The 25,902-nt window shown below is 44.9% G+C and overlaps 1 protein-coding gene across 2 annotated transcripts in view; it reads left to right on the forward strand.

Moving 5' to 3' along the window:
* Window positions 1-6,677, forward strand: part of KNTC1 (kinetochore associated 1) — a 102,163-nt gene extending 95,486 nt beyond the window's left edge. For both annotated transcript variants that reach the window (XM_054441846.2, XM_063647145.1), the window contains 2 exons: window positions 316-406; window positions 2,226-6,677. In XM_054441846.2, coding sequence (XP_054297821.1) covers window positions 316-406; window positions 2,226-2,246 — 112 coding nt within the window. In that variant the 3' untranslated portion in view covers window positions 2,247-6,677. The remainder of the gene's footprint in view (window positions 1-315; window positions 407-2,225) is intronic.
* Window positions 6,678-25,902: the final 19,225 nt, after the last annotated feature.

Below are 25,902 nucleotides of genomic sequence, written 5' to 3' on the forward strand. Positions count from 1 at the left end.
AAATAGGGTCTTGCTTTGTCACCCAGGCTGGAGTGCAGTGGCACAAACATGGCTCACTGCTGCTTCAGCCTCCTGGGTTCAAGCAAAGCGATCCTCCTACCTCAGCCTCCAGAGTAGCTGGGACTACAAGTGTGCAACACCACACCTGGCTAATTTTATATTTTTTGTAGAGACAGGGCTTTGCCATGTTGCCCGGGCTAGTCTCGAACTCCTGGACCCAAGCCATCTGTATATCTTGGCCTCCCTGAGTGCCTGGATTATAGGCACAAGGCACTGTACTTGGCCTAACACTTCTTTTTCTTTTTGATTTTGTAGTTTAGATGAAGCTTCAGTCTTGATAACTGAATATTCAAAGCACTGCGGGAAACCTGTGCCTCCAGATGCCGCTCCCTGTGAAATTCTGAAGGTAAAGCTGATGGAAAGTTCTTAGGTTCTAACTTGACATTGTTTATATTCCTGGGGCCTTAAAATTGACCAGCCTTTTCTAGTGTTCTGGAGATAAATGTATTTTTATGTGTAACTCTAATTTTTATATTTTACTTTTTGTGTTAGAGAGTTCTAAACTAGAAATCAAGAGACCACAGTTCTAATCTCAGCCCTGCCACTGGGCAGCAAAGCCTAGTGTGGGCTTAGTCTTCAGATCTGGACCCCGTGGTCTCTCAGGTGCTTTCCAGCATTACCATTCCTCATAAGGTGGTGTTTTTAATATTGAAGCAGGTGAAAAACTGAATTCTAAAAAGTGTTGATTACTGTCATGCTTGGGTATTAATTGCTTTTTAAATTAATTATTATTCTTTAATTACCTAAAAAGTATGTTCACTGCAGAAAAAAGAGAAGTATGGCCGGGCACGGTGGCTCACACCTGTAATCCCAGCACTTTGGGAGGCCGAGGGGCAGATTACCTGAGGCCAGGAGTTCAAGACAAGCCTGGCCAACATGGTGAAACCCCGTCTCTACTAAAAATACAAAAATTAGCCAGGCGTGGTGGCACACGCCTGTAATCCCAGCTACTTGGGAGGCTGAGGCAGGAGAATTGCTTGAGCCCAGGATACTGAGGTTGCAGTGAGCTGAGGTCGTGCCACTGCACCCCAGCCTGGCCGACAGAGTGAGACTCTGTCTCCAAAAAAAAAAAAAAAAATTAGCCTGGCGTGGTGTTGGGCACCTGTAATCCCAGCTACTAGGGAAGCTGAGGCAGGAGAATCGCTTGAACCCAGGAGGCAGAGGTTGCAGTGAGCCAAGATCACACCATTGCACCCCAGCCTGGGCGACAAGAGCAAAACTAATCTCAAAAAAAAAGAAAAGAAAAGAAGGCCGGGCGCAGTGGCTCACGCCTGTAATCCCAGCACTTTGGGAGGCCGAGGTGGGTGGATCACCTGAGGCTGGGAGTTCAAGACCAGCCTGACCAACATGGAGAAACCCCATCTCTACTAAAATACAAAATCAGCCGGGCATGGTGGCTCATGCCTGTAATCCCAGCTACTCAGGAGGCTGAGGCAGGAGAATTGCTTGAACCTGGGAGGCGGAGGTTGTAGTGGGCTGGGATCTCTCCATTGCACTCCAGCCTGGGCAACAAGAGCGAAACTCCGTCTCAAAAAAAAAAAAAAAGAAAAAGAAAAGAAAAGAAAAAGGAGAAATATGAAGGAGCCAAAAAAAAAGAAAAACTAACTAAACTGATCTCCAAAATCTCACTACCCAGACATAGGATCACTGTTAGCATTTTGCTGTACATTCTTCCAAATTTTTTGTATGTAAAATGTGCACATAATTTATTTTTACTCTTATTTTGAACTTAAGTACCAGGTAAAATTTTTACTTTGATCATATTTTGGTAGCTTTATTTTTTATTTGCTATTTTTCAGATCAGAATATTTTGGTAGCTTTAGTAAACCTAGGTATCGTGGCTTTTTTCTTCCTTTGATCCAAATCAGGCATATTAGAATGAGCCCGCATTTTGTTACCTCCCATTAATAACTTACAGGGCTTACCTCCAGTTGGTTGTGCTCAATGGCATAAGATTACTTTTTTTCAGAAGGGGAGAGTATTGATTCGGGAGACGAATTTGTGGCCTTTAAAATCTGTTTCTCTCTCATCTAAAATGCCAAATAGTTTGATATGTAGATTTGTATCACTTCACTTACGTCTTAAGTTCTGTAGTTTATCTGACCATTTTCAATTTGAAAAACTAAGTGACTTATAAAAATCACTCTGTGTTTCTTCCCATTTAGATGTTTCTTAGTGGATTATAGTAAATCATTGAACCTTTTTTCAAGAAAGACAAGAATTTTGGAGTCTGCTATTAATGGACCATATTTATTACAGTTTTTAAATTGTACAATCTGTATTATAGCTATTTGTCCAACATTACCCCACGTATAATAAATAAAACACTTAATATGAGCGTAATTGCCCCATAAAGAACTCATGTCCTGAATTAATAAGTCTTTTCATTGCCAGTCACTTGTGCAATTTATAGAGACTATCAACTTTTTGCACCGTATATGAAGGAAACAAAGTGCAAAAATAGTTTGCTCTCTCCCTGAAGAAAACTGAGTGCTTATAGCCTATATCTTCCATATGAAAAAGTAAGAATATCAGTCTTTTTAATGTTATTCTAAGAAAATATTGGTATAATTTTAGTGGCAGAGTGTATCACTCAGAAAAATAAAAGCTACTCTAGATATGCCAAGCAGAGAAGAATTTCATGCCAGGGATTGGCTAGAAAGTTCTTCAAAAGACTGAAAGAACAGAAGGGAGGTAGAAGGGGGAGCCAGACAAAAGGGAAGAAGGGCTTTGCCGCCACAGATCAGGAGCTGCTCCTGCCCCTGGCTTGGAGCCCCAAGCCCACATTTGCCACTGAGCTGTCGGAGCTGCTGTGGCCACTGCAGTGCTCAGAAGCCCAGGAGTCTCTTTGCCAGTGCTGCTGACAACTTGCACTGCTGCTGTCCAAGCTGCCAAGCCCACCACCAAAAGAAGAAACATCTCTGCACTTTCTCCAAGCTTCTAATTCTTACCCCAGTGCCAAGAAATAGCAGAACCAAACTGGAAGCCACTTGACTAGAAGTCTGGGAGGAGTGGTCCGCAACTGTAAACCCCCAGCACTGTGGCCGGTGGCCTAGAAAGGCGTGTGGAGTGAAAAGCCAGCGCACAGAAGTATTAATTACACCTGTTATTCTGCCTTTGTAGTCTTTTGCCATACTTGCAAATAACTTAAGTGAATTTGATATTACTGGAATTAGTTGCCTTTATTTTGCCAGTTGAAAAAAAAGATTTTGAAAAAACTCAATGAAACATGATTAAACAGAGGTTTCGAAGTAAAATAAGTCTGGATTTGAGTTCTGGTTCTATCACTTACTAGCTGTGTGGGCCTGAACAAGTTATTTAATTTCCCACAGAGAGAAACAGGGTGGTCTTGCTCTGTCACCCGGGCTGGAGTGTAGTGTTATGACCATAGCTCACTGCGACCCTGAACCGCTGTGCTTAAGGGATCCTCCCGCTTTAGCCTCCCGAGCTGGGACTGCAGGCACACACCACCGTGCCTTCCTGATTTTTAAATTTTTTTGTAGAGATAAGGTCTTGCTTTCTTGCCCAGGCCGGTCTTGAACTCTAGGCCTCAAGTAATCCTCCCACCTTGGCCTCCCTAAGTACTGGTATTACAAGCATGGGCCACCTTGCCTGGCCCAATTTCTCACCATCTTAATTCCCTCAAACTGAGGACAGTAAAAGTATCTACCTTCTAGTGGCAGGAGGTTTGAATCAGTTCGTATAAAGCATCTAGGCCCAGCACGGTGGCCCACGCCTATAATCCCAGCACTTTGGGAGACCATGGTGGGCAGATCATGAGGTCTGGAGATCGAGACCATCCTGGCTAACATGGTGAAACCCCGTCTCTCCTAAAAATACAAAAAATTAGCCAGGCGTGGTGATGCATGTCTATAATCCCAGCTTCTCAGGAGGCTGAGGCGGGAGAATCACTTGAACCCGGGAGGCAGAGGTTGCAGTGAGCAGAGATCATGCCACTGCTCTCCAGCCTGGATGATAGGGCAAGACTCTTGTCTAAAAAAAAAAAATGCATCTAGCACAGTACCCGAGTGCCAAAAATGCTAGTTATTATGAGTATATAGGCTTCTATTTAGCTAATTGCAAGTTTTTAAATTGCAGTTTCAATAATAAAATTATTTTGTACTTTGAAGGTGTTATACTAAATATTTCTCCACAGTAATTAGTTTAAAAATGCAAGTTACTTAATTTGCAGTGATATTTTAATGACATTTGACCTATATTTAAAACATTGTCCAATAACTATTTACATAGGTCTTAGACAGACTTCTAAAGATCATAACAAATAAGAATAGTTGGGCTGGCCGGGCATGGTGGCTCACTCCTGTAATCGCAGCACTTTGGGAGGCCGAGGCGGGTGGATCACCTGAGGTCAGGAGTTCAAGACCAGCCTGGCCAACATGGTGAAACCCCGTCTCTACTAAAAATACAAAAAATAGCCAGGTGTGGTGGCAGGCACCTGTAATCCCAGCTACTTGGGAGGCTGAGGTAGGAGAATCGCTTGAACCCAGGAGGTGGATGCTTCAGTGAGCCGAGATCAAGCCACTGTACTCCAGCCTGGGCAACAGAGTGAGACTCCACCTCAAAAAAAAAAAAAAAAAAAAAAAATAGCTGGGTTGGGTGTGGTGGCTCATACCTGTAATCCCAGCACTTAGGGAGGACTAAGTTAGTGGATTGCTTAAGCCCAGGAGTTCGAGACCAGACTGGGCAACATAGTGAAACCTTGTCTCTACTAAAAACTAAAAAAAAAAAAATTCTCCAGGCATGGTGGTGTGCACCTGAAGTCACAGCTACTTGGGAGGCTGAAGTGGGAGGATGGCTTGAGGCCAGGAGGCAGAGATTGCAGTGAGCCAAGATTATGCCACTGCACTCCAGCCTGGGTGACAGTGAAACCCTGTCTCAAAAGAAAAATAGTAATAATAATACAAATAAATACACCATAGAAAAAAATACAAAGGGCTTTTTTTCTCCCCACTAGAGATGGAGTCTTGCTCTGTCACCCAGGCTGGAGTACAGTGAAGCAGTCATAGCTCACTGCAGCCTCAAACTCCTGAGCTCAAGCAATCCTGTTGCCTCAGCCTCTTGAGTAGCTGGGACCATACAGGTGCATGTCACCACATTCAGCCAATTTTTTTTTTTTTAAATTTTTTGTAGAGCTAGGATCTTGGTATGCTGCCCAGGCTGGTCTCAAACTCCTGGCCTCAGGCAATCTTCCTGAGTTGCTGACATTAGAGATGTGAATAACCGTGCATGGCCCAAAGGGCTTTGGAACATGTGAAAAGAAATAAAACCTCCCTAATGCTAATAAAAATGCAAATTAAAACTACCTTAGATTCCATTTTTTACTTGCCTGAATGGCAGAAATTAAAATTTGATAACTGTGGACAAAATTATCAGAAAATTTATTCTTATATCTTGGTGGGAATTTAAATTTGTATAAGTTCTTTGAAGGACAATTTGACGATCTCTTCAAAATTACAAATATGCATACCTTTTGACCCAACTATTCCAATTTTAGGAACACACACTTGTAAGTTACTCACTATGCCATTATTCTCAGAGAAAAAGTTTGGGAACAACCAAAGTACTCATCAGGAGGGGAAAGTAGGCCTGGCATGATGGCTCACACCTGTTATCCTAGGACTTTGGGAGGCCAAGGTGGAAGGATCACTTGAAGCCAGGAGTTTGAAACCAGCCTGGACAACATAGTAAGACCTCATCTCTACAAAGAAAAAAATTTTTTTAAAGAAGGGAATGGGCTAACTGCATGTGGCCATATACAGAATGAGGAAGTACTCAGTCCTTCTGTACAACAGTTTCTGGACAGACTGGCATCCTTTATTAGCCCCCCTAAAATGTGTTGGAAGACAAAATTTAGATAATGGAAGTACCTTCCTTGATTGATTGACTTAATGGAGATGGGGTCTCACTATGTTGCCCAAGCTGGCCTTGAACTCCTGAGCTCAAGCAGTCCTCCCACCTCAGCCTCCTGAGTAGCTGTCTATGATTTTATTTTTATTTATTTAATTATTTACATATTATTTATTTATTTATTTTTGAGACAGAATCTCCTTCACCCAGGCTGGAGTACAGTGGCAAAATCTCGGCTCACTGCAGCCTCTGCCTTGTGGGTTCAAGTGATTCTCGTGCCTCAGCATCCCAAGTAGCTGGTATTACAAACACATACCACCATGCCTGGCCAATTTTTATATTTTAGTAGAAATGGCATTTCACCACATTGCCCAGACTCATCTTGAACTCCTGAGTTCAAGCCATCTGCCTGCCTCAGCCTCCCAAAGTGCTGGGATTACAGACATGAGCCACCGTGCCTAGCCTGTCTATGTTTAAATGAGGAAAACATGTTCTTGGCCCATCCAGAAACCCCAACCAGTCTTCCAAATACCACTAAAACAAAACATTTAACATGCCACCAACAGTTTGCAGAATATAACCTGATTTTTTTAATGCCTGTAAATTCAATATTGGATAAGTTCATGTATCATAAAAAAACAAAATTACACTGCCTATCCACATTCAATTTTCTTTCACCCCAATAAATGTGTATTGTAATTGAACAGTGAAATAACTGTGAAATAACTTGGCCGGGCATGGTGGCTCCCACCTGTGATCTCAGCGCTTTGCGGGGCCAAGGTGGATGGATAACCTGAGGTCAGGAGTTTGAGACCACCCTGGCCAACATGGTGAAACTCCGTTAAAATACAAAATTAGCCGGATGTGGTGGCTCACCTATAATCCCAGCTACTTGGAGGCTGAGGCAGGAGAATCACTTGAACCTGGGAGGCGGAGGTTACAGTGAGCTGAGATTGCACCATTGCACTCCAGCCTGGGCAACAAAGTGAGACTCCATCTCAAAAAAAAAAAAAGTCAAGAGGCATGATGCTCAGCCCCAAAAGAAAAATAAAAAAACAAAAAGATGCATGATGGTTGTGAAGAACACTTAAATATAAAATGAGACACAACTTTATTTATTTATTTATTTATTTATTTTTAGACAGAGTCTTGCTCTGTCACCTAGGCTGGAATGCAGTGGGACGATCTCAGCTCACTGCAACCTCCACCTCCCAGGTTCAAGCGATTCTCCTGCCTCAGCCTCCCGAGTAGCTGGGATTACAGGCATGCGCCACCACACCTAGCTAAGTTTTGTATTTTCATTAGAGACAGGGTTTCACCATGTTGGCCAGGCTCTGGTTTCGAACTCCGGACCTGAAGTGATCCACCCCACCTCAGCCTCCCAAAGCCCTGGGATTACAGGCGTGAGCCAGTGCACCTGGCTAAAATGATGCAAAACTTTAAATCACACAGCAGAACTTCTGCCATACTCAGTTGAGATAGTCAAAGCCCACCCAGAATCAAGGGAAGGAAGCATAGCCCCCCACCTCATAGTGGAAGAAGCATAAGAATTTGTGGCCATTAAAAAAAAAAAATTGGTTTTATTGTGGCAAAATACATATAATATTTACCATCTTCACCATTTTTAGGTGTACAGTTCAGTGGTATGTGGCCATTTTTTAAAAATCACATGAAGTTTTTAAAAAGCAAGATGTGCAAAATAGTGTGTATAAATACACACAGTCTATTTGTAGATCTTTCGATCTTCAAATGTGAAACACTTATAACAGCCACCTACTCCCGAGTTCCTCAGTTATGTCTTATCAAAACGTAAAGTGTTTTTCTCACTGATTGCACATTGAAGTATTATCCCCAGAAGAGATATAAAAAGATTTTCTTTTTTTTTTTTTTTTTGAGACGGAGTCTTGCTCTGTCACCCAGTCTGGAGTGCAGTGGTGCTATCTCAGCTCACTGCAAGCTCCATCTCCCGGGTTCATGCCATTCTCCCGCCTCAGCCTCCCGAGTAGCTGGGACTACAGGCGCCCACCACCATGCCCGACTAATTTTTTGTTTTTGTATTTTTAGTAGAGATGGGGTTTCACCGTGTTAGCCAGGATGGTCTTGATCTCCTGACCTCGTGATCCACCTGCCTTGGCCTCCCAATGTCTGGGATTACAGGCGTGGGCCACTGTGCCTGGCCCATAAAAAGATTTTCTATGTATAATTTGCATATTTTGGAGTTTGTTTTGAAACAATGGCTGCAAGTCCCCAGCAAAATTACCAGTCTACAAGAATACAGTTTAAGTGCCTAGTTTTGTTAAGTAGTGAATCTATTAGAAATCAATTGAAGGCCGGGTGCGGTGGCTTACGCCTCTAATCACAGCACTTTGGGAGGCCAAGGCGAGTGGATCACTTGAGGTCAGGAGTTCAAGATCACCCTGGCCAACATGGTGAAACCCTGTCTGTACTAAATATACAAAAGTTAGCCGGGTGTGGTGGCACCCGCCTGTAATCCCAGCTACTCAGGAGGCTGAGGCAGGAGAATTGCTTGAACCCAGGTGGCCTGGGCAACAGAGCAAGACTATCTCAAAAAAAAAAAAAAAAAAAAAAACAGTTGATTGTCAAGTCAATCTGAAAGAACCTAAGTGCCCACTAGGCGCACAGCACTATTCTAGGTTCTTTGGAGAATACTGGTAGAACACGCAGTCTGTGCAATTGCAATAAGAGTAAAAATGCATATAGGAGTAAATGCCAAGTCCCTGATCTGGTAAGCCAGTGATCCTCAAACTTTGCTGTCTATTAGAATCTACGCTACATATTCAGATGATGTGGGGGAATTTTTTTTTTTTTTTTTTTTAAGACAGAGTTTCACTCTTTTTGCCCAGGCTAGAGTGCAATGGCGCGATCTTGGCTAACTGCAACCTCTGCCTCCTGGGTTAAAGTGATTCTCCTGCCTCAGCTTCCTAGGTAGTTGCGATTACAGGCACTCGCCACCATGCCCAGGTAATTTTTGTATTTTTAGTAAAGACGGGGTTTCATCACCATGTTGGTCAGGCTTGTCTCGAACTCTTGACCTCAGGTGATCCACCTACCTCGGCCTCCCAAAGTGCTGGGAATACAGGTGTAAGCCACCATGCCCGGCCCACCTGGGGATATTTTTAAAATCCCAATGCCCAGGTCACACCCATACCAGTTATATAAGACTCTGAGGTCTTGGAGTTAGGTTTTAGTAATTTTTTCTAACTTCCCAGGTATTTTATACAAATCACCTGGGGAACTTCCTTAAATTTCAGATTTGGATTCACAGATCTGGGTTGGGGTCCCAATTCTGCAATTCTTTTATTTTTTTAACAGGATCTGGCTATGTTGTCCTGGCTGGAGTGCAGTGGCCATTCACAGGCCTCCCAGGTAGCTGGGCCTAGAGGCCCGTGCCTAGCCAGATTCTGTGTTTCTAACAAGCATCAGGTGATACCAACCCTGCTTGTTCACTGATCACACTTAAAGTAACAAGGGTCTAGACTAGGGGTTGGCAAATAATGGCCCATGGTGACCAAATCATAATTTTACCTTCTTAAAGCGTTTTTTAAAAAATCCAAACAATAGTAAAAGAATTGTGGCATTAGTTAAAATTCAAATGTCAGTGTTCATGAATAAAGTTTTGTTAGGACGAAGCCAGGCTTGTTTATTTACATATTATCTGGGGCTGCTTCACCCATCAGTGACAGGGTTGAGTAGTTTCAGTAGGAACTAATATGGTTTGGCTATATGTCCCCACCCAAATCTCATGTTGAATTGTAATCCCCAGTGTTCGGAGAGGGACCTGGTGGGAGATGATTGGATCATGGGGGCAGTTTCCCCCTTGCTGATCTCACAATAGTGAGTTTTCACGAGGTCTTTTTGCTTAAAAGTGTATACTCTGGCTGCTCTCCCTCTCCTGCTCCACCATGTGAGGAAGATATTTGCTTCCCCTTTGCCTTCTGCCATGATTGTAAGTTTCCTGAGGTCTCCCAGTCATGCTTCCTGTTAAGCCTGTGGAACTATGAGTCCATTAAACCTCTTTTCTTCATAAATTTTCCAGTCTCAGGTGGGTCTTTATAGCAGTGTGACAATGGACTGATACAGAGACCATACAGCTGGCAAAGCTAAAGTATTTCTTTATCTGGCTCTTGACAGGAAAAGTTGCTTCCCCTTGGTCTAGAGAAGCACTGTCCGGTAGAAATATCATGCAAGCACATTTGATGCTTTAAATTTTCTAGTAGACACATTTTGCTCTAAGGGTTAATTCCAGGCCTGCTGGAATTAATCTGATCTGTTTTGCTAAAGTTTTTGCAAGGCACTGCCCTGGTCAAGGCATGAAACACAGTGATTAAGGAAACAGGGATTATAGTGCTGCCTTGTAGCCAGGGGTTTGAAGAGCTTGGGGGTGGTTTGTACCAGCCTGTCACCATTATTTATAACAATTAAATTGATTATTTGCTCCTGGTCTTGGTGAGACCAACTCCACCAAGAAGGTCCTGCTATTGAGGCTATTTGTGGCAGGAATATGCCTATGTGACAAGCAAAGTATGAAAAACACCTGAGATCCTATGTTGGACCCTGATTCCAAGATGCTGTATACATACATCACTGGTTCTTGCTCTGGGTGGGGATAGTGTGTCCAGCCACAGCCCTTACAAAAGGGAGGATTGTGGGAGCCTGCACCTAGTTCTCCAGAGCCTTTGCTCTGAAATACCGGTTGGCCGGGACACATATTCTTAATTTAATGCCATTGCTATATTGAGTCCTTTTCTTGTAATAAACGAGGTTTGTAAGCATTGTCATTTTGGGTCTTGTGACACTCCTTTAGGCACTGAACCCTGTTGAAACTGCCACTGTTAATGCACATATTGTAAAAAACAATGAAAAAAAAAATATATATATAGTCTGCCTCTGGTCCTTTATCCAGAATAATTTTAATAATATATTTTACTTGCCCCAGTAGCATATCCAAAATATGTTGACATGTAATCAATATGAAAAAATTATTAGATATTTTACACTTTTTTTTCACACTTATTCTTCAAACTCCGGTGAGTGATTTAAATTTACAACATATCAGGCCAGGTGTGGTGGCTTATGCCTGTAATCCCAGCACTTTGGGAGGCCAAGGTGGAAGGATCACCTGAGCCCAGGAGTTCAAAACCAGCCTGGGCAACATGGTGAGCCCCCGTCTCAACAAAAAATACAAAAATTAGCTGGGTGTGGTCCTGCATGCCTATGGTCCCTGCAACTTGGGAGGCTGAGGCAGGAGGATCACTTGACCCTAGGAGGTCGAGGCTGCAGTGAGCTGTGATCATGCCACTGCACTCTAGCCTGGGTGATAGAGTGAGACCCTGTCTCAATAAATAAACAAACAGCATAACTGAATTTGGGCTAGCGACATTTCAAGTATCTAATGGCCATATGTGGCTAGTGGCCACCTTATTGGCCAGTGCAGTAGAGACCAGGATGACCCATAGTTGTACATCCACTTTCCCTTCTTGAGCCCATTGCTACCCTTCCTGGGTCGTTGTTAATCTCAGTGTCCTTTAAACACGCAGTGCCCCCAGGCAACCACACATCTCTACCAATCGATTGGAATTGTGTGTCAGAAGAAACTGGCTTACCCTCCTGGTGTAGATGGCTTAACAAGAAGTCAGGGGAGTGCAAAATCAGATTGGACTCTTGGTCAAGGGATTTTCCCTGGAGGATGTGGCTGGAACACTCTAAAAGGGAGAAGAGCAAGAAAAGGCGCAAAGCTGGAACTGTGGGGCAGGGTGAGAGGAGGGAGAGAAGCACGTTGGCACCTTGACACCATAAACAGGTGGTATTTTTAGGCAGGGAAATAACAGAGTGGACTTGATGTTTTAGGAAGATGAACTTGACAGCTGCGGGTAGGATGAATTGGCTAGAAGGATTGGAGGCACTCCCAGATGAAGAACTATTTAAATTGCCCAGGAAAAATTACATGCATTTATTTCTACTTCTTTTGGTGCTTATCGCCCATCATTCCTTCTTTTTGAGATTTAAGTGTAAAGGGCTGTTTTGAGCAGCTCTGGATGTTGGTTACTCATTAATCTACTCATTAATCAGCAGAGATTTGTCCATGATGCTAGTTGTTCCATTTCCTTTAGGGGATAATAACTTTGTGTGATGAATTGCACCTTTATCAAATTAAGAGAAAATGAGAAAGCAGGCTGGGCACGGTGGCTCACGCCTGTAATCCCAACACTTTGGGAGGCTGAGGCAGGTGGATCACAAGGTCAGGAGATCGAGACCATCCTAGCTAACACGGTGAAACCCCGTCTCTACTAAAAATACAAAAAATTAGCCAGGTGTGGTGGCAGGCACCTGTAGTCCCAGCTACTCGGGAGGCTGAGGCAGGAGAATGGCGTGAACCCGGGAAGCGGAGCTTGCAGTGAGCCGAGATCGTGCCACCATACTCCGGCCTGGGCAACAGAGCAAGACTCCATCTCAAAAAAAAAAAATGAGAAAGCAGCTTTGTGAAAACAACTTTGAGACCAACTAAAAGAAAATAACTGACTGGGCACGGTGGCTCACACCTGTAATCCCAGCACTTTGGGAGGCTGGGGCGGGCAGATCACCTGAGGTCAGGAGTTCGAGATCAGCCTGGCCAACATGACAAAACCCCGTCTCTAGTAAAAATACAAAAATTAGCTGGGCATGGTGGTGTGTGCCTGTAGTCCCACCTACTCGGGAGGCTGAGGCAGGAGAATCACTTGAACCTGGGAGGCAGAGGTTGCACTGAGCCAAGATCATGCCACTGCACTTCAGCCTGGGTGACAGAATGAGACTTCATCTCAAAAAATAAATAAATAAGAACTATTTGTTTAAATATAAATATTGGTGAGATATTTTTCCCTTTTAAAAAGTAATGCAGTGTGGCCAGGTGCGGTGGCTCACGCCTGTAATCTCAGCACTTTGGGAGGCCGAGGCGGGCAGATCACGAGGTCAGGAGACCATCCTGGCCAACATGGTGAAACCCCATCTCTACTAAAAATACAAAAAACATACAGTGGTGCGTCCCCTGGAGTTTCTTTTTGCCTCGCACATCCCAGACATGGAGCTGAAGAAGCCAGCAACCCAGAAACACCAATGGACACAGATGCAAAAATCCCCCAACAAAAACTTCTCCCTCTAGCCAAAGGACCAGGAGAGAGTCAACCTAGCAGATAGTAACTGCTCTGTTCCAGCCAAGCACCACAGAAAACACAGTGGGCACCTGTATTAGTCAGAGTTCTCTAGAGGGACAGAACTAATAGGATGGATGTATATATAAAGGGGAGTTTATTACGGAGTATTGACTCATGATTACAAAGTGAGGTCCCACAATAGGCGGCCATCTGCAAGCCAAGGAGCAAGGAAGCCAGTTTGAGTCCCAAAACCTCAAAGTAGGGAAGCCTACAGTGCAGCCTTCAGCCTGGTTGAAGGTCCAAGAGTCTCAAAGCTGAGGAACTTGGAGGCTGATGTTCAAGGGCAGGAAGCATCCAGCATAGGAGAAAGATGTAGGCCAGAAGACTAAACCAGTCTAGTCTTTCCACATTCTTCTGCCTGCTTTTTTCCTGGCCACACTGGCAGCTGATTAGATTGTGCCCACCCAGTTTGAGGGTGGGTCTGCCTTTCCCAGCCCACTGACTCAAATGTTAATCCCCTTTGGTAACACCCTCACAGACACACCCAGGAACAATACTTTGCACCCTTCAGTCCAATCAAGTTGACACTCAGTATCGACCATCATAGCACCCCCATGCCAGTAAAGGTGGAGGAGAAGCTTGGACTAACCCTTGTCAGGTTGACACCAAGTGCCTCAGCCTCCCCTCCCTGCTGCTGTGGAATTAGCAGAGGCACAGGGCAGCCAGAGCTTCCACCTCCACCCAGCATAAAACTCCTCAAACTGGCCGGGCGCAGTGGCTCATGCCTGTAATCCCAACACTTTGGGAGGCTGAGAGGGGCGGATCACGAGGTCAGGAGATTGAGACCATCCTGGCCAACATGGTGAAACCCTATCTCTACTAAAAATACAAAAATTCGCTGGGCGTGGTGGCAGGCACCTGTAGTCCCAGCTACGCTGGAGGCTGAGGCAGGAGAATCGCTTGAACCCGGGAGGCAGAGGTTGCAGTGAGCTGAGATCACACCACTGCACTCCAGCCTCAGGACAGAGTGAGACTCCATCTCAAAAACAAAAACAAAAACAAAAAAAACCTCCTCAAACTATAACTTAAAATGAGTGAATGTCATAGTATGTGCATTATATGGCAACGGGCTGTTGAAAAACACTAATGCATAGGTGAAGTTACCTGGAAGGTTACACAAGAACCTTCTGTCATTGTCTCTGGGAAGGGAACAGAGATTTGATTCAAGAGAGAAACTTTTTGCCCAGTATGTGGTTCCCACAATTGACAGTTTTGGTCAGGAATTTTAAAAACTATTTGTAGGCCGGGCGCAGTGGCTCACGCCTGTAATCCCAGCACTTTGGGAGGCCGAGGTGGGCGGATCGCTAGGTCAGGAGATCGAGACCATCCTGGCTAACATGGTGAAACCCCATCCCTACTAAAAAATAAAAAGAAATTAGCCGGGTGTGGTGGCAGGCGCCTATAGTCTCAGCTACTTGGGAGGCTGAGGCAGGAGAATGGCGTGAACCCGAGAGGCAGAGCTTGCAGTGAGCCAAGATCACGCCTCTGCACTCCACCCAGCCTGGGCGACAGAGCAAGACTCCATCTCAAAAAAAAAAAAAAAAAAAACTATTTGTAAAAATACTTTATGTGGTAGGAACAAAACTTATGTTCATGACATACTTTTAAACAGAAGTTTTAAAATGGGCCAGGTGTGGTGGCTCACACCTGTAATCCCAGCACTTTGGGAAGCTGAAGCAGGAGGACTGCTTGAGCCCAGGAATTGGAGACCAGCCTGGCAAACATGGCGAGACCCTGTCTCTACAAATTGTTTTGTTTTGTTTTGTTTTGTTTGAGATGAAGTCTCGCTCTGTCGCTCAGCATGAAGTGCAGTGGCGCGATCTCGGCTCACCGCAACCTCCGCCTCCCAGGTTCAAGCAATTCTCCTGCCTCAGCTTTAAATTAGCTGGGCATGGCCAGGCACGGTGGCTCACGCCTGTAATCCCAGCACTTTAGGAGGCCAAGGCGAGCAGATCACAAGGTCAGGAGATTGAGACCATCCTGGCTAACACAGTGAAACCCCGTCTTTACTAAAAATACAAAAAATTAGCCGTGCATGGTGTTGTGCACCTGTAGTCCCAGCTACTTGGGAGTCTGAGGTGGGAGGATCGCTTAAGCCCGGGAGGTCAAGGCTTTAATGAGCTGTGATCATGCCACCACATTTCATCCAGGGCAACAGAGACCCTGTGCCAAAGAAAAAAAGGTATGTATGGAAAACACAAACACTTAGGGTGTGATCAGTTCCTCTGGCAGATTGCATTTTGTTTCTTATTTCTATGTATCACATGGTTTTATAAAATCATGAGCCTACTGCAGGTACAATTTTGTACTTTGTATTCTTTTCTCTGCCACTATAAACTTTTTAAAATATTATTTTTAGTGATCGTGTTTTTATTTTTAAAGATTTTTTATTTTTAATGAAAAGCAATGCAAGCTCAGGTTCTAATTCTGCTTCTGTATATAGGTTTATGAGTCGGACTGAATTTTGTAATCTCCCTGAGTCCCTTTTCTTATCCACAAAATGGGGATAATATACCCGCTTCAGTGGTTTCTGTGAGGATCAGATGAGATGATAGATGTAGGCAATCCTTAGCCCACAGCAAATCCTCAAAACTCTTAGGTCACCCCCTGGAGCTATTCTGCACACTTAGACTGTGCTAATATTTTTTCACTAAGCTTTTTCCATATTTGGAATTATTCCCTTAAGATACATTCCCAGGAACAGATTTGCCAGATCCAAGGGAATGAAGGGAACATTTTAAAGCCTCCAGTTGCAAATCGCCACACTGCATGCATTTCAAAAGGTCTTCCTCACAAATCCCCATTCCCACCAGCAGCGGATGCACGTCCACTTTACTATGTCCTCAAACCATGTTGCTCATCTGATAGGTTAAAATGGCATCTCACTATTCACATTGGTGTTCCTTTATTTGTGTGATTGAACCTTAAGAGAACCAGTTAGAAGGCTGCAGTCGCAAATGGAGTCTGGAATTGTCCTCTTGGGCATAAGTGTGCAAGGCCCGGAAGAGGTCAGGTGGTGGCACTAGAACGTAACAGATGTGATGGACTGTCATGCTTCATTGACTCTGGAGCTAAGCTAAGAAGGAGTGTTTCCCAGTGCCCACGTTGGTTTCTTGTTCAGAATAAAGTTCTGATACATAAAAAGTTAGCTTTCAACATGTTGGATAAGTCACTTTTTTGGATCATAACTGTATTTGAATTTGTTATATTTATTTATTTAGAGACGGAGTCTCACTCTGTCGCCCAGGATGGAGTACAGTGGCGTGATATCAGCTCACTGCAACCTCTGCCTCCCAGCTTCAAATGATTCTCCTGCCTCAGCCTCCTGAGTAGCTGGGATTACAGGAGCCGGCCACCATGCCCGGCTAATTTTTCAATTTTTTTAGTAGAGACAGGGTTTCACCATGTTGGCCAGGCTGGTCTTGAACTCCTGACCTCAAGTGATCCACCTGCCTTGCCCTCCCAAAGTGCTGGGATTACAGGTGTGAGCCATCCATGCCCGGCCTGAATTTGTTTTAAAGTAAGATTAAATATACAGTTAGCCAGGATTGGAGCCAGGATTGGAGCCAGGATGGGGGCCAGGAGTGGTGGCTCATGTCTATAATCCCAGAGCTTCGAGAGGCTGAGGTGGGAGGGTTGCTTGAGCCTAGGAGGTTGAGGCTATAGTGAGCTATGATCGCACCACTGCACTCCAGCCTGGGCGACAGAGCGAGACCCTGTCTCTAAAAAAGAAAAAAGAACAGAAAAAACAGCAAGGTTCCTTCTTGTCATTGTTATATTTATTATATTTCTATTAGCTGTGATTGCCATCATTATTTTTATTATTCTACCAATGTCTCCATACAGTTATTTTCCATACTGTTGCCGGATCTTGTCACTGGCTGGCCTCAAACTTTTCACTGGCTTCTCATTTCTCTTAGCATAAAACCCAAGTTGCAGAAAACACTTCCCTTCTGTTCAAATTAGAAACAGGGGTCCTCTCTGGGAAAATGGATTATAAAGAGGCCTTCCTTTGGGCAGATCTAATATAAAAAGACACCCCCTTGGGTAAGGTCAAAGTTTTTTAAAAGCACTGGATTTAAAAGCTGGATTTCGTTTATGGCTTGGTGCTGCCTGCCCGTCCATACCATGGCTTATAAGGTCGGTAAGATCTAGGCTCTGTCTGCCTTTCCAGCCTCAACCCCTGCCACTCCTGCCATCTCTCAGACCAGCCTTCTCTCTAGCCTTACCCGACCAGCCCAGCTAGTCGCCATCCCACATCCCCAGTCCTTTGCTGTGACATCACTCTATTCACTGTCTTCCTGCTGCCATCCAGGGTTATCTTTATTTACTTGTTTATTGACTAGCTCACTGGAATATTGGCCCGGCGCGGTGGCTCACACCTGTAATCCCAGCACTTTGGGAGGCCGAGGTGGGTGGATCACCTCAGGTCGGGAGTTCAAGACCAGCCTGGCCAACATGGTGAAACCCTGTCTCTACTAAAAATACCAAAACTAGCCGGGTGTAGTGGCGCACGCCTATAATCCCAGCTAGTAGGGAGGCTGAGGCAGGAGAATTGTTTGAACCCGGGGGTCAGAGGTTGCAGTGAGCTAAGATCATGCCACGTCACTGCAGCCTGGGTGAAAGAGCAAAACTCTGTCTCAAAAAATATATATATTTCTACTAAAATAATATATATTGAAAGATATTGGGAGTATGTGCTCAAAAGTTTCCACTGAGGAGCATGCAAAAAAAAAGTTGGGGTCACTGCTCTGTTCTTCCTGGGACACCAGCATTGCATAAAAAAGAAACTATTAGTTACCCTAAGCACGTCTTTATACTTATGTGGCTACCCCCATCTGGATAGAAACAATCAACAAAATTATTCAGTCTTGTTCTCTTACTCAAAAATAACTTAAAAACTACCCAAGGGAGGGATCCAATGTGTTTATATAAGCACAGATAATGTATTCCAAATCTCTGGGCCCAAGGAGAAACAGCAGAAAGAAGCTTGAATATCTTCTGTCTCACTGAGCCAGGTTTTCCATCACCACAAAGTGGAATGAGAACACCCCACTAATTCATTCTCTACTCCAAATAGAGAAAAAGAATTTGGCTGCTTCATTCCAAGCAAGAGATGGTGGAAAGAGGCCCTTGAGTCTTGAGAATTAAATAGAGCGTCTTCATGTATTTAGCGGTTGCTAACTTTCCCCATTTTCTTATGTATAATGAGGCACTGTCATTTGTTCATGTGATCATGAAGCATCCAAAGAAGAGATTTTACCCTGAAAACACGTAGCTGAAATTCATTAATTTCATGACTACTTAAGAGTCTGCTACATGCCAGGAACTGTTCTGGGGTTGGGGGATACAAGATAAACACCATGATAAGGTCCCTCCTGATGGCATGGAGTTATTTATTTATTCATTTATTTATTTATTTATTTAGGGCAGAGTATTGCTCTGTCGCTCAGGCAGAGCGCAATGGTGTGATCTCAGCTCACTGCAACCTCTGCCTCCTGGATTCAAGTGATTTTCCCACCTTAGCTTCCCGATTAGCTGGGACTACAGCCTCCCACCACCATGCCCAGCTAAGTTTTGTTTTTTTTTTTTTTTTTGAGACAGAGTCTCACTCTGTCACCCAGGCTGGAGTGCAATGGCATGATTTCAGCTCACTGCAACCTCCGCCTCCTGGGTTCAAGCAATTCTCCAGCCTCAGCCTCCCGAGTAGCTGGGACTACAGGCGCCTGCCACCACGCCCGGCTAATTTTTGTATTTTTAGTAGAGACAGGGTTTTGCTGTGTTGGCCAGGCTGGTCTTGAACTCCTGACCTCAGGTGATCCTTCTGCCTCAACCTCCCAAAGTGCTGGGATTACAGGTGTGAGCCTCCGCACCTGGCCTGAACTGCTTTTTCTAAGTCTTAAAAACAAGAACAGAAACAACAACAACAACAATAAACAGCTTTCCTGAGATATAGATAATATATCATACAGTTCACTCACTTAAAGTCTGCAGTTCAAGCCAGGCAAGGTGGCTTACGCCTGTAATCCCAGCACTTTTTTCTTTTTTTTTCCTGAGACAGAGTCTCGCTCTCGCCCAGGCTGGAGTGCAGTGGCGCCATCTCGGCTCACTGCAAGCTCCGCCTCCCAGGTTCACGCCATTCTCCTGCCTCAGCCTCCCAAGTAGCTGGGACTACAGGCGCCCACTACCATGCCCGGCTAATTTTTTTGTATTTTTAGTAGAGACGGGGTTTCACCATGTTAGCCAGGATGGTCTCGATCTCCTGACCTCATAATCTGCCCACCTCGGCCTCCCAAAGTGCTGGGATTACAGGCGTGAGCCACTGCGCCCGGCCTACCCCGGCACTTTTAGGAGACCGAGGTGGGAGGATTGCTTGACCCCAGGAGTTCGAGAACAGCCTGGGCAACAAAGTGAGACCCTGTCTCTACAAAAAATACAAAAATTGTCCAGGCACGGTGGCTTACACCTGTTAATTCCAACACATTGGGAGGCCGAGGCGGGTGGATTACCTGAGGTCAGGAGTTCGAGACCAGCCTGGCCAACATGGTGAAACCCTGTCTCTACTAAAAATACAAAAATTAGCTGGGCGTGGTTGGTGCATGCCTGTAATCCCAGCTACTCCAGAGGCTGAGGCAAGAGAATCGCTTGAACCTGGGAGGTGCGAGTCACAGTGAGCTGAGATCGTGCCACTGCACTCCAGCTTAGGCAACAGAGTGAGACTCCATATCAAAAAACAAAACAAAACAAAAATACAAAAATTAGCTGGGTGTGGTGCCAAGCATCTTTTTTTTTTTTTTTTTTTTTTTTTTTTGAGATGGAGTCACTCTGTCGCCCAGGCTGGAGTGCAGTGGCGCAATCTGGGTTCACTGCAACCTCCACCTCCCAGGTTAAAGCTATTCTCCTGCCTTAGCCTCCCGAGTAGCTGGGATTACAGGCGCCCACCGCCATGCCCAGCTAATTTTTGTATTTTTAGTAGAGACAGGGTTTCACCATGTTGGACCAGGCTGGTCTCCAACTCCTGACCTCAGGTGATCCACCTGCCTCGGCCTCCCAAAGTGCTGAGATTACTGGGGTGGGCCACTGCCCTTGGCCTGTGGGACACACTTACAGTCTCAGCTACTTGTGAGGCTGAGGCCAGAGGATTGCTTAAACCTGGGAGGTCAAGGCTGCAGTGAGTCATGATCTTGCCACTGTACTCCAGCCTGGGTTATAGAATGAGACTGTCTCTAAGTGAATAAATAAAGTTAGCAATTCAATAGTTTTTAGTATATTCACAGATACATATAACCATTATCACAATTTTAGGACATTTTCATCACCTCTAAAAGAAACCCTTCAGCTGTTGTCCCTCAATCCCCCACCCCAATTCTCCCTAAGCAACCCCTTTTCTGCTTTCTGTCTCTTTGGATTTGGCTATTCTAGGCATTTCCTATAAATGGAACCGTACAATATGTGGCCTTTGTGTCAGGGTTGTTTCACTTAACATTTTCAAGGTTCATCCATGTTGTAGCAGGGATCAGAACTTCATTCCTTTTTATGGCAGAATAATGTTCCATTGTGTGGATATACTGCATTTTGTTTATCCGTTTATCCATTGAATAACATTTGGGTTTGCATAGGGGAAAAACAAACCGTTTTCTACTACTACACACTCAACACAGAACGCTTCTGTCACCAGATGCTAGGGGTTTTTTCCCACACCAGGCAGTTCTCCACTTCTCTGCAGACACCGATTTGCACTATCCGCCTGGAGATACATGAGATGCCGCAGGTTACCAACCCAGTCCCACAAGACTGCCCGCATTGGAGACGCCAATCACAAGTGGTGAGTTCGCAGGTTTGTCGCAACTTTTGCTCAACTTGGCTACAAATCAGAGGTTCTCATGACCCCCTTTTTGGTTCTATAATTTGCTAGAGCAGCTCACAGAACCCAGGAAAACAGGTTACTTACTAGATTATTATAAAGGATATATTAATGGCCAGCAGTGGTGGCTCATGCCTGTAATCCCAGCACTTTGGGAGGCCTAGATGGAAGGATCACTTGAGCCCAGAGTTCAAGACCAGCTTAGGCAACATAGTGAAACCCCATCTCTACAAAACAAAAAAGTTAGCCAGGCATGGTGACATGCGCCTGTAGTCCCAGCTTCGTGGGAAGCTGAGGCGGGAGGATCACTTGAGCCTGGGAGGTCGAGGCTGCAGTGAGTCGTGTTATGCCACTGTGTTCTAGCCTGGGCAACAGAGAGAGACGCTGTCTCAAAAACAAGAAACAGAGGATATATTAAAGGATTCAAATAAACAGTCAAATGAAGAGATACATAGGGCGAGGTTTGGAAGGGCCCATGTGCAGGAGCGTCTGTCCCCATGGGGCTGGGTTGCACCATCCTCTTGGCACATGGATCTACTGTAGTTCACTAGCCCTGAAGCTCTCTGCATCCTGTAGTTCAGGGATTTTTATGGAGGCTTCATCACATAGGCATGATTATTATAATAACTCAATCTCCAGTCCCTCTCCCTTTCCCAGCAGATGGGGGATGAGGCTGCAAGCTTCAAGCTTCTAACCACAGTTTGGTCTTTCTGGTGACCAGCCCCCACCCAGGAACCCACCAAAAGTTGCCTCATTAGAACAAAAGATCCTCCTATTACCCAGGAAACCCCAAGGGATTAGGAGCTCTGTGTCAGGAGCTGAAGTCAAAGACCAGATATTAGAACAAAAGAGGCACCATGCTAACATGCTTGTTGCCCAGGAAATTACAAGGGTTTTAGCATCCCAGGAACTGGGGACTAAGACCAAATAGATATTCTTCTGTCGTAATATCATACAATTGCTTCCACCTTTGGCTATTATTAAAAATATTGATATTTCCTATAGCTTTTTAACCACCTTGACAATTTTAGGGTGATTTTTAATTAACTTGCTTTCAAAATAGATACACAGGTTCAACTCATCCTTAAAATGTCAGTTAAGGACTCTCTGTGAATTATTACTGAAACGGGAAAGGCTTCCTTGTCACAGGAAGTGTGATGGGGGAGTGGCTGGTTTCTTCCGTGCCCTGCTGCTCAAACCTCTAGGAGAGCATACAGACGGGCAGGCTTGTGGGGCTGCGACCCCATGGCAGCGTCTAGGGGTGAGTGTTTATAGCTGAAGCCCCAGTAGGCGTGTGTTACAGTGTGCTCTTTTAGTTTAGCCATCTATAGGTGGCTGGTGTTAACAAGCTCAATTAGACCCCCTTTCTTATCACAAGGACAGAGGGATTTCTGTATCCAGGGGTTTCTTGCCTTGATGTACTGGAAGAATCGGATCACACTGGGCTTGGCGAATGAGAGTGCAAGGTTTTATTGATAAGTAGCTCTCAGCAGATGGGGGAGCCAGAAGGGAGATGGTTTTCTCCGGGAATTGGGCCGCTTCTTTGCGGCCCGGGCTCTCCTCCGACTGCCCAGGCCAAACTCCGCCTCATTCCACCAGTCAATGGCCTGATGGCCTGCAAGCATGCCAGTGTCTGTCGATGTGCTCTTCCGCCAGCGTACTACCCTTGATGTCCTCTCGATGTCCAGCCACCTGTGTCTGCCTGCTATGGTGTCGGAGTTTTTTTTGTTTTGTTTTTTTTTTTTTTGAGACGGAGTCTCGCTGTCGCCCAGGCTGGAGTGCAGTGGCGCGATCTCGGCTCACTGCAGGCTCCACCTCCCGAGTTCACGCCATTCTCCTGCCTCAGCCTCCTGAGTAGCTGGGACTACAGACGCCCACCACCACGCCCGGCTAATTTTTTGTTTTTGTATTTTTAGTAGAGATGGGGTTTCACCGTGTTAGTCAGGATGGTCTTGATCTCCTGACCTTGTGATCCGCCCGCCTCGGCCTCCCAAAGTGCTGGGATTACAGGCATGAGCCACAGCGCCTGGCCTGTCTCGGGTTTTTATAGGCACAGGATGGGGCGTGGGGGGCCAGAGTAGTCTTGGGAAATGCAACATTTGGGTGCGAAGGCAGGAGTGCCTGTCCTCACCTAGGTCCGTGGGGGTGGAGCCCTAGCCAGGGACCACACCCTCCTTTACCCAGCATTTCCCTTCTCCCCTTCCATATCATCTGAAGGGACCACGCTCTTCCCTTCCCAGCACTCCCATATCAGTGCAACCACTATGGAGAAGTTTGGAGGTTCTTTAACAAACTTAAAATAGAGCTACCATATGATCTAGCAATCCCACTACTGGGTATATACCCAGAAGAAAGGAAATCAGTATATGGAAGAGATATCTGCACTCCATGTTTATTGCAGCCCTATTCACAATAGCTAAGACTTGAAGAGACCTAAGTGTCCATCAACAGATAAAGAAAATGTGCTACATATACACAATGGAGTACTATTCAGCCATAAAAAAGAATAATGTCCTGTCATTTGCAACAGCATGGATGAAACTGGAGGTCATTCTGTTAAATGAAATAAGCCAGGTACAGAAAGACAAACTTCGCAAGCTCTCACTTATTTGTGAGAGCTAAAAATTGAAACAATCGAACTCATGGAGATAGTAGGATGGTTACTAGAGGCTGGGAAGGGTAGTGGGGTTGGGGGAGGAGGGGGACGTGGGGATGGCAATGGGTACAGAGAATAGAATGGGCTGGGCACGGTGGTTCATGCCTGTAATCCCAGCACTTTGGGAGGCCAAGGCGGGTGGATCACCTGAGGTCAGGGGTTCGAGACCAGCCTGGCTAACATGGTGAAACCCCATTTCTACTAAAAATAGAAAAAATTAGCTGAGCGTGGGGGGCAGGTGCCTGTAATCCCAGCTACTCGGGAGACTGAGGCAGGAGAATCGCTTGAACCCAGGAGGCGGAGGTTGCAATGAACCAAGATCGCACCATTGCACTCCACCTTGGGCAACAAGAGTGAAACTCCGTCTCAAAAATAATAATAATAATAATAAAAATAAAGAAAATAGAAAGAATGACTAAGACCTGATATTTGATAGCACAACAGAGTTACTATAGTCAATAATAATTTAATTGTACATTTTAAAATAACTAAAAGAGTATAATTGGATTGTTTGTAACACAAAGGATAAATGTTTAAGGTGATGGACACCCCATTCACCCTGATGAGATTATTATGCATGGCATGCTTGTGTCAAAATATCTCATGTATCCCATAAATATATACACCTACTATGTACACAAAAGTTAAAAATTAAAAATTAACAACAAAAGGCTGGCACGGTGGCTCAAGCCTATAATCCCAGCACTTTGGGAGGCTGAGGCGGGTGGATCACTTGAGGTCAGGAGTTTGAGACCAGCCTGGCCAACATGGTGAAACCCCGTCTCTACTAAAAATATAAAAATTAGCCAGGCATGGTGGCACGTGCCTGTAATCCCAGCTACTGGGGAGGCTGAGGTAGGAGAATTGCTTGAACCTGGGAGGCGGAGATTGCAGTGAGCCGAGATTGCACCATTGCACTCCAACCTGGGCAACAGAGCAAGACTGTCTCAAAAATAAATAAATAAATAAAAATACAAATTAACAACAAAAAAAGACTCTCTGGTCAGACTTTTTCACTCCCTGCCTTGCATCCGGGATACAATTGTTTGCACGTTTCATGCTGTTTCAAGTCTTTGCCCCCCTTCCCTCTTTGCCTAACTAACTCCCACTCCCTCTTTATGACATGATAGTTACTTAATATCCAAGTTCCTGGAATTGCTTGAGACTGTCTCATTTAATATGAATATACATATATGTAGGAAGCATTAGGACATTCCTTATATTCAAAGAGCTAATGTAATGAATCAGGAGGAAATGTTATTACTTCAAAACCAAATGATTGTCAACTCATGTTTTCTGATGTTATTTATGTAGGCTTGGTAATTTGGTTATGTCTTAAAAGGGTACATTACTCATAACCCATACTATATTTCATACCTCAAAAGAAGAAGTGGTAATTTACAAAACTTCTTCCCTCCCCCTTCCCTGTGGTACCATGTGCTTGGCAGTTGGTGTTTTGGTCAGATCTAAGAAAAGTTTCATCATCGAACAGTATGAACACATGTGCCAGTGAATCTCTCTCTCCCTTTTTTTAATGACTCATAACCGGCCACAGGGTACCACATTTAGGGTGACAGCTCTACCATTCATGAGTTTGGCACATAAACACAAGATCCCCCCATGCAGATCTACTGATGGGTGGTCTTTTCTCAGAAAGGTACATTCTTCTGGCTTGGTCTAGATTACTGGTGGGAGTTTTCTATGTTTCATTTTTACTTCTGTGCTTTCGGAAGGCAAAAGGGAAGCTGACAGCGAGGGTGAAATGAAAACGTAAGTGATAAGGGTTGTAAAAAACAATGAAAAAGATTTTTTTTTTTTTTGAAGATGGAGTCTCACTCTGTCCCCCAGGCGCTGGAGTGCGGTGGCATGATCTTGGCTCACTGCAACCTCCACCTCCCAGGTTCAAGCGATTCTCCTGCCTCAGCCTCCCGAGTAGCTGGAATTACAGGCACGTGCCACCACAGCTGGCTAATTTTTAGTAGAGACAGCGTTTCGCCATGTTGGCCAGGCTCTTCTTGAACTCCTGACCTCAAGTGATCCACCTGCCCTTGGCCTCCCAAAGTGCTGGGATTACAGGCGTGAGCAACCATGCCTCGCCAAAACAACAGAAGTTTATTTTCTCATAGTTCTGGAGGCCAGAAGTCAGCAATCAAGGTGCCAGCAGATCCATGCTCCCTCCAAAGTCTCTAGGGGAGGATCCTTGTCTGTCTCTTCCAGCTTCTGGTGGCTGCAGGCATCCCCTG

The sequence above is a fragment of the Pongo pygmaeus genome, chromosome 10, assembly GCF_028885625.2.
Source record: "Pongo pygmaeus isolate AG05252 chromosome 10, NHGRI_mPonPyg2-v2.0_pri, whole genome shotgun sequence".
Classification (NCBI taxonomy): Eukaryota; Metazoa; Chordata; class Mammalia; order Primates; family Hominidae; genus Pongo; species Pongo pygmaeus.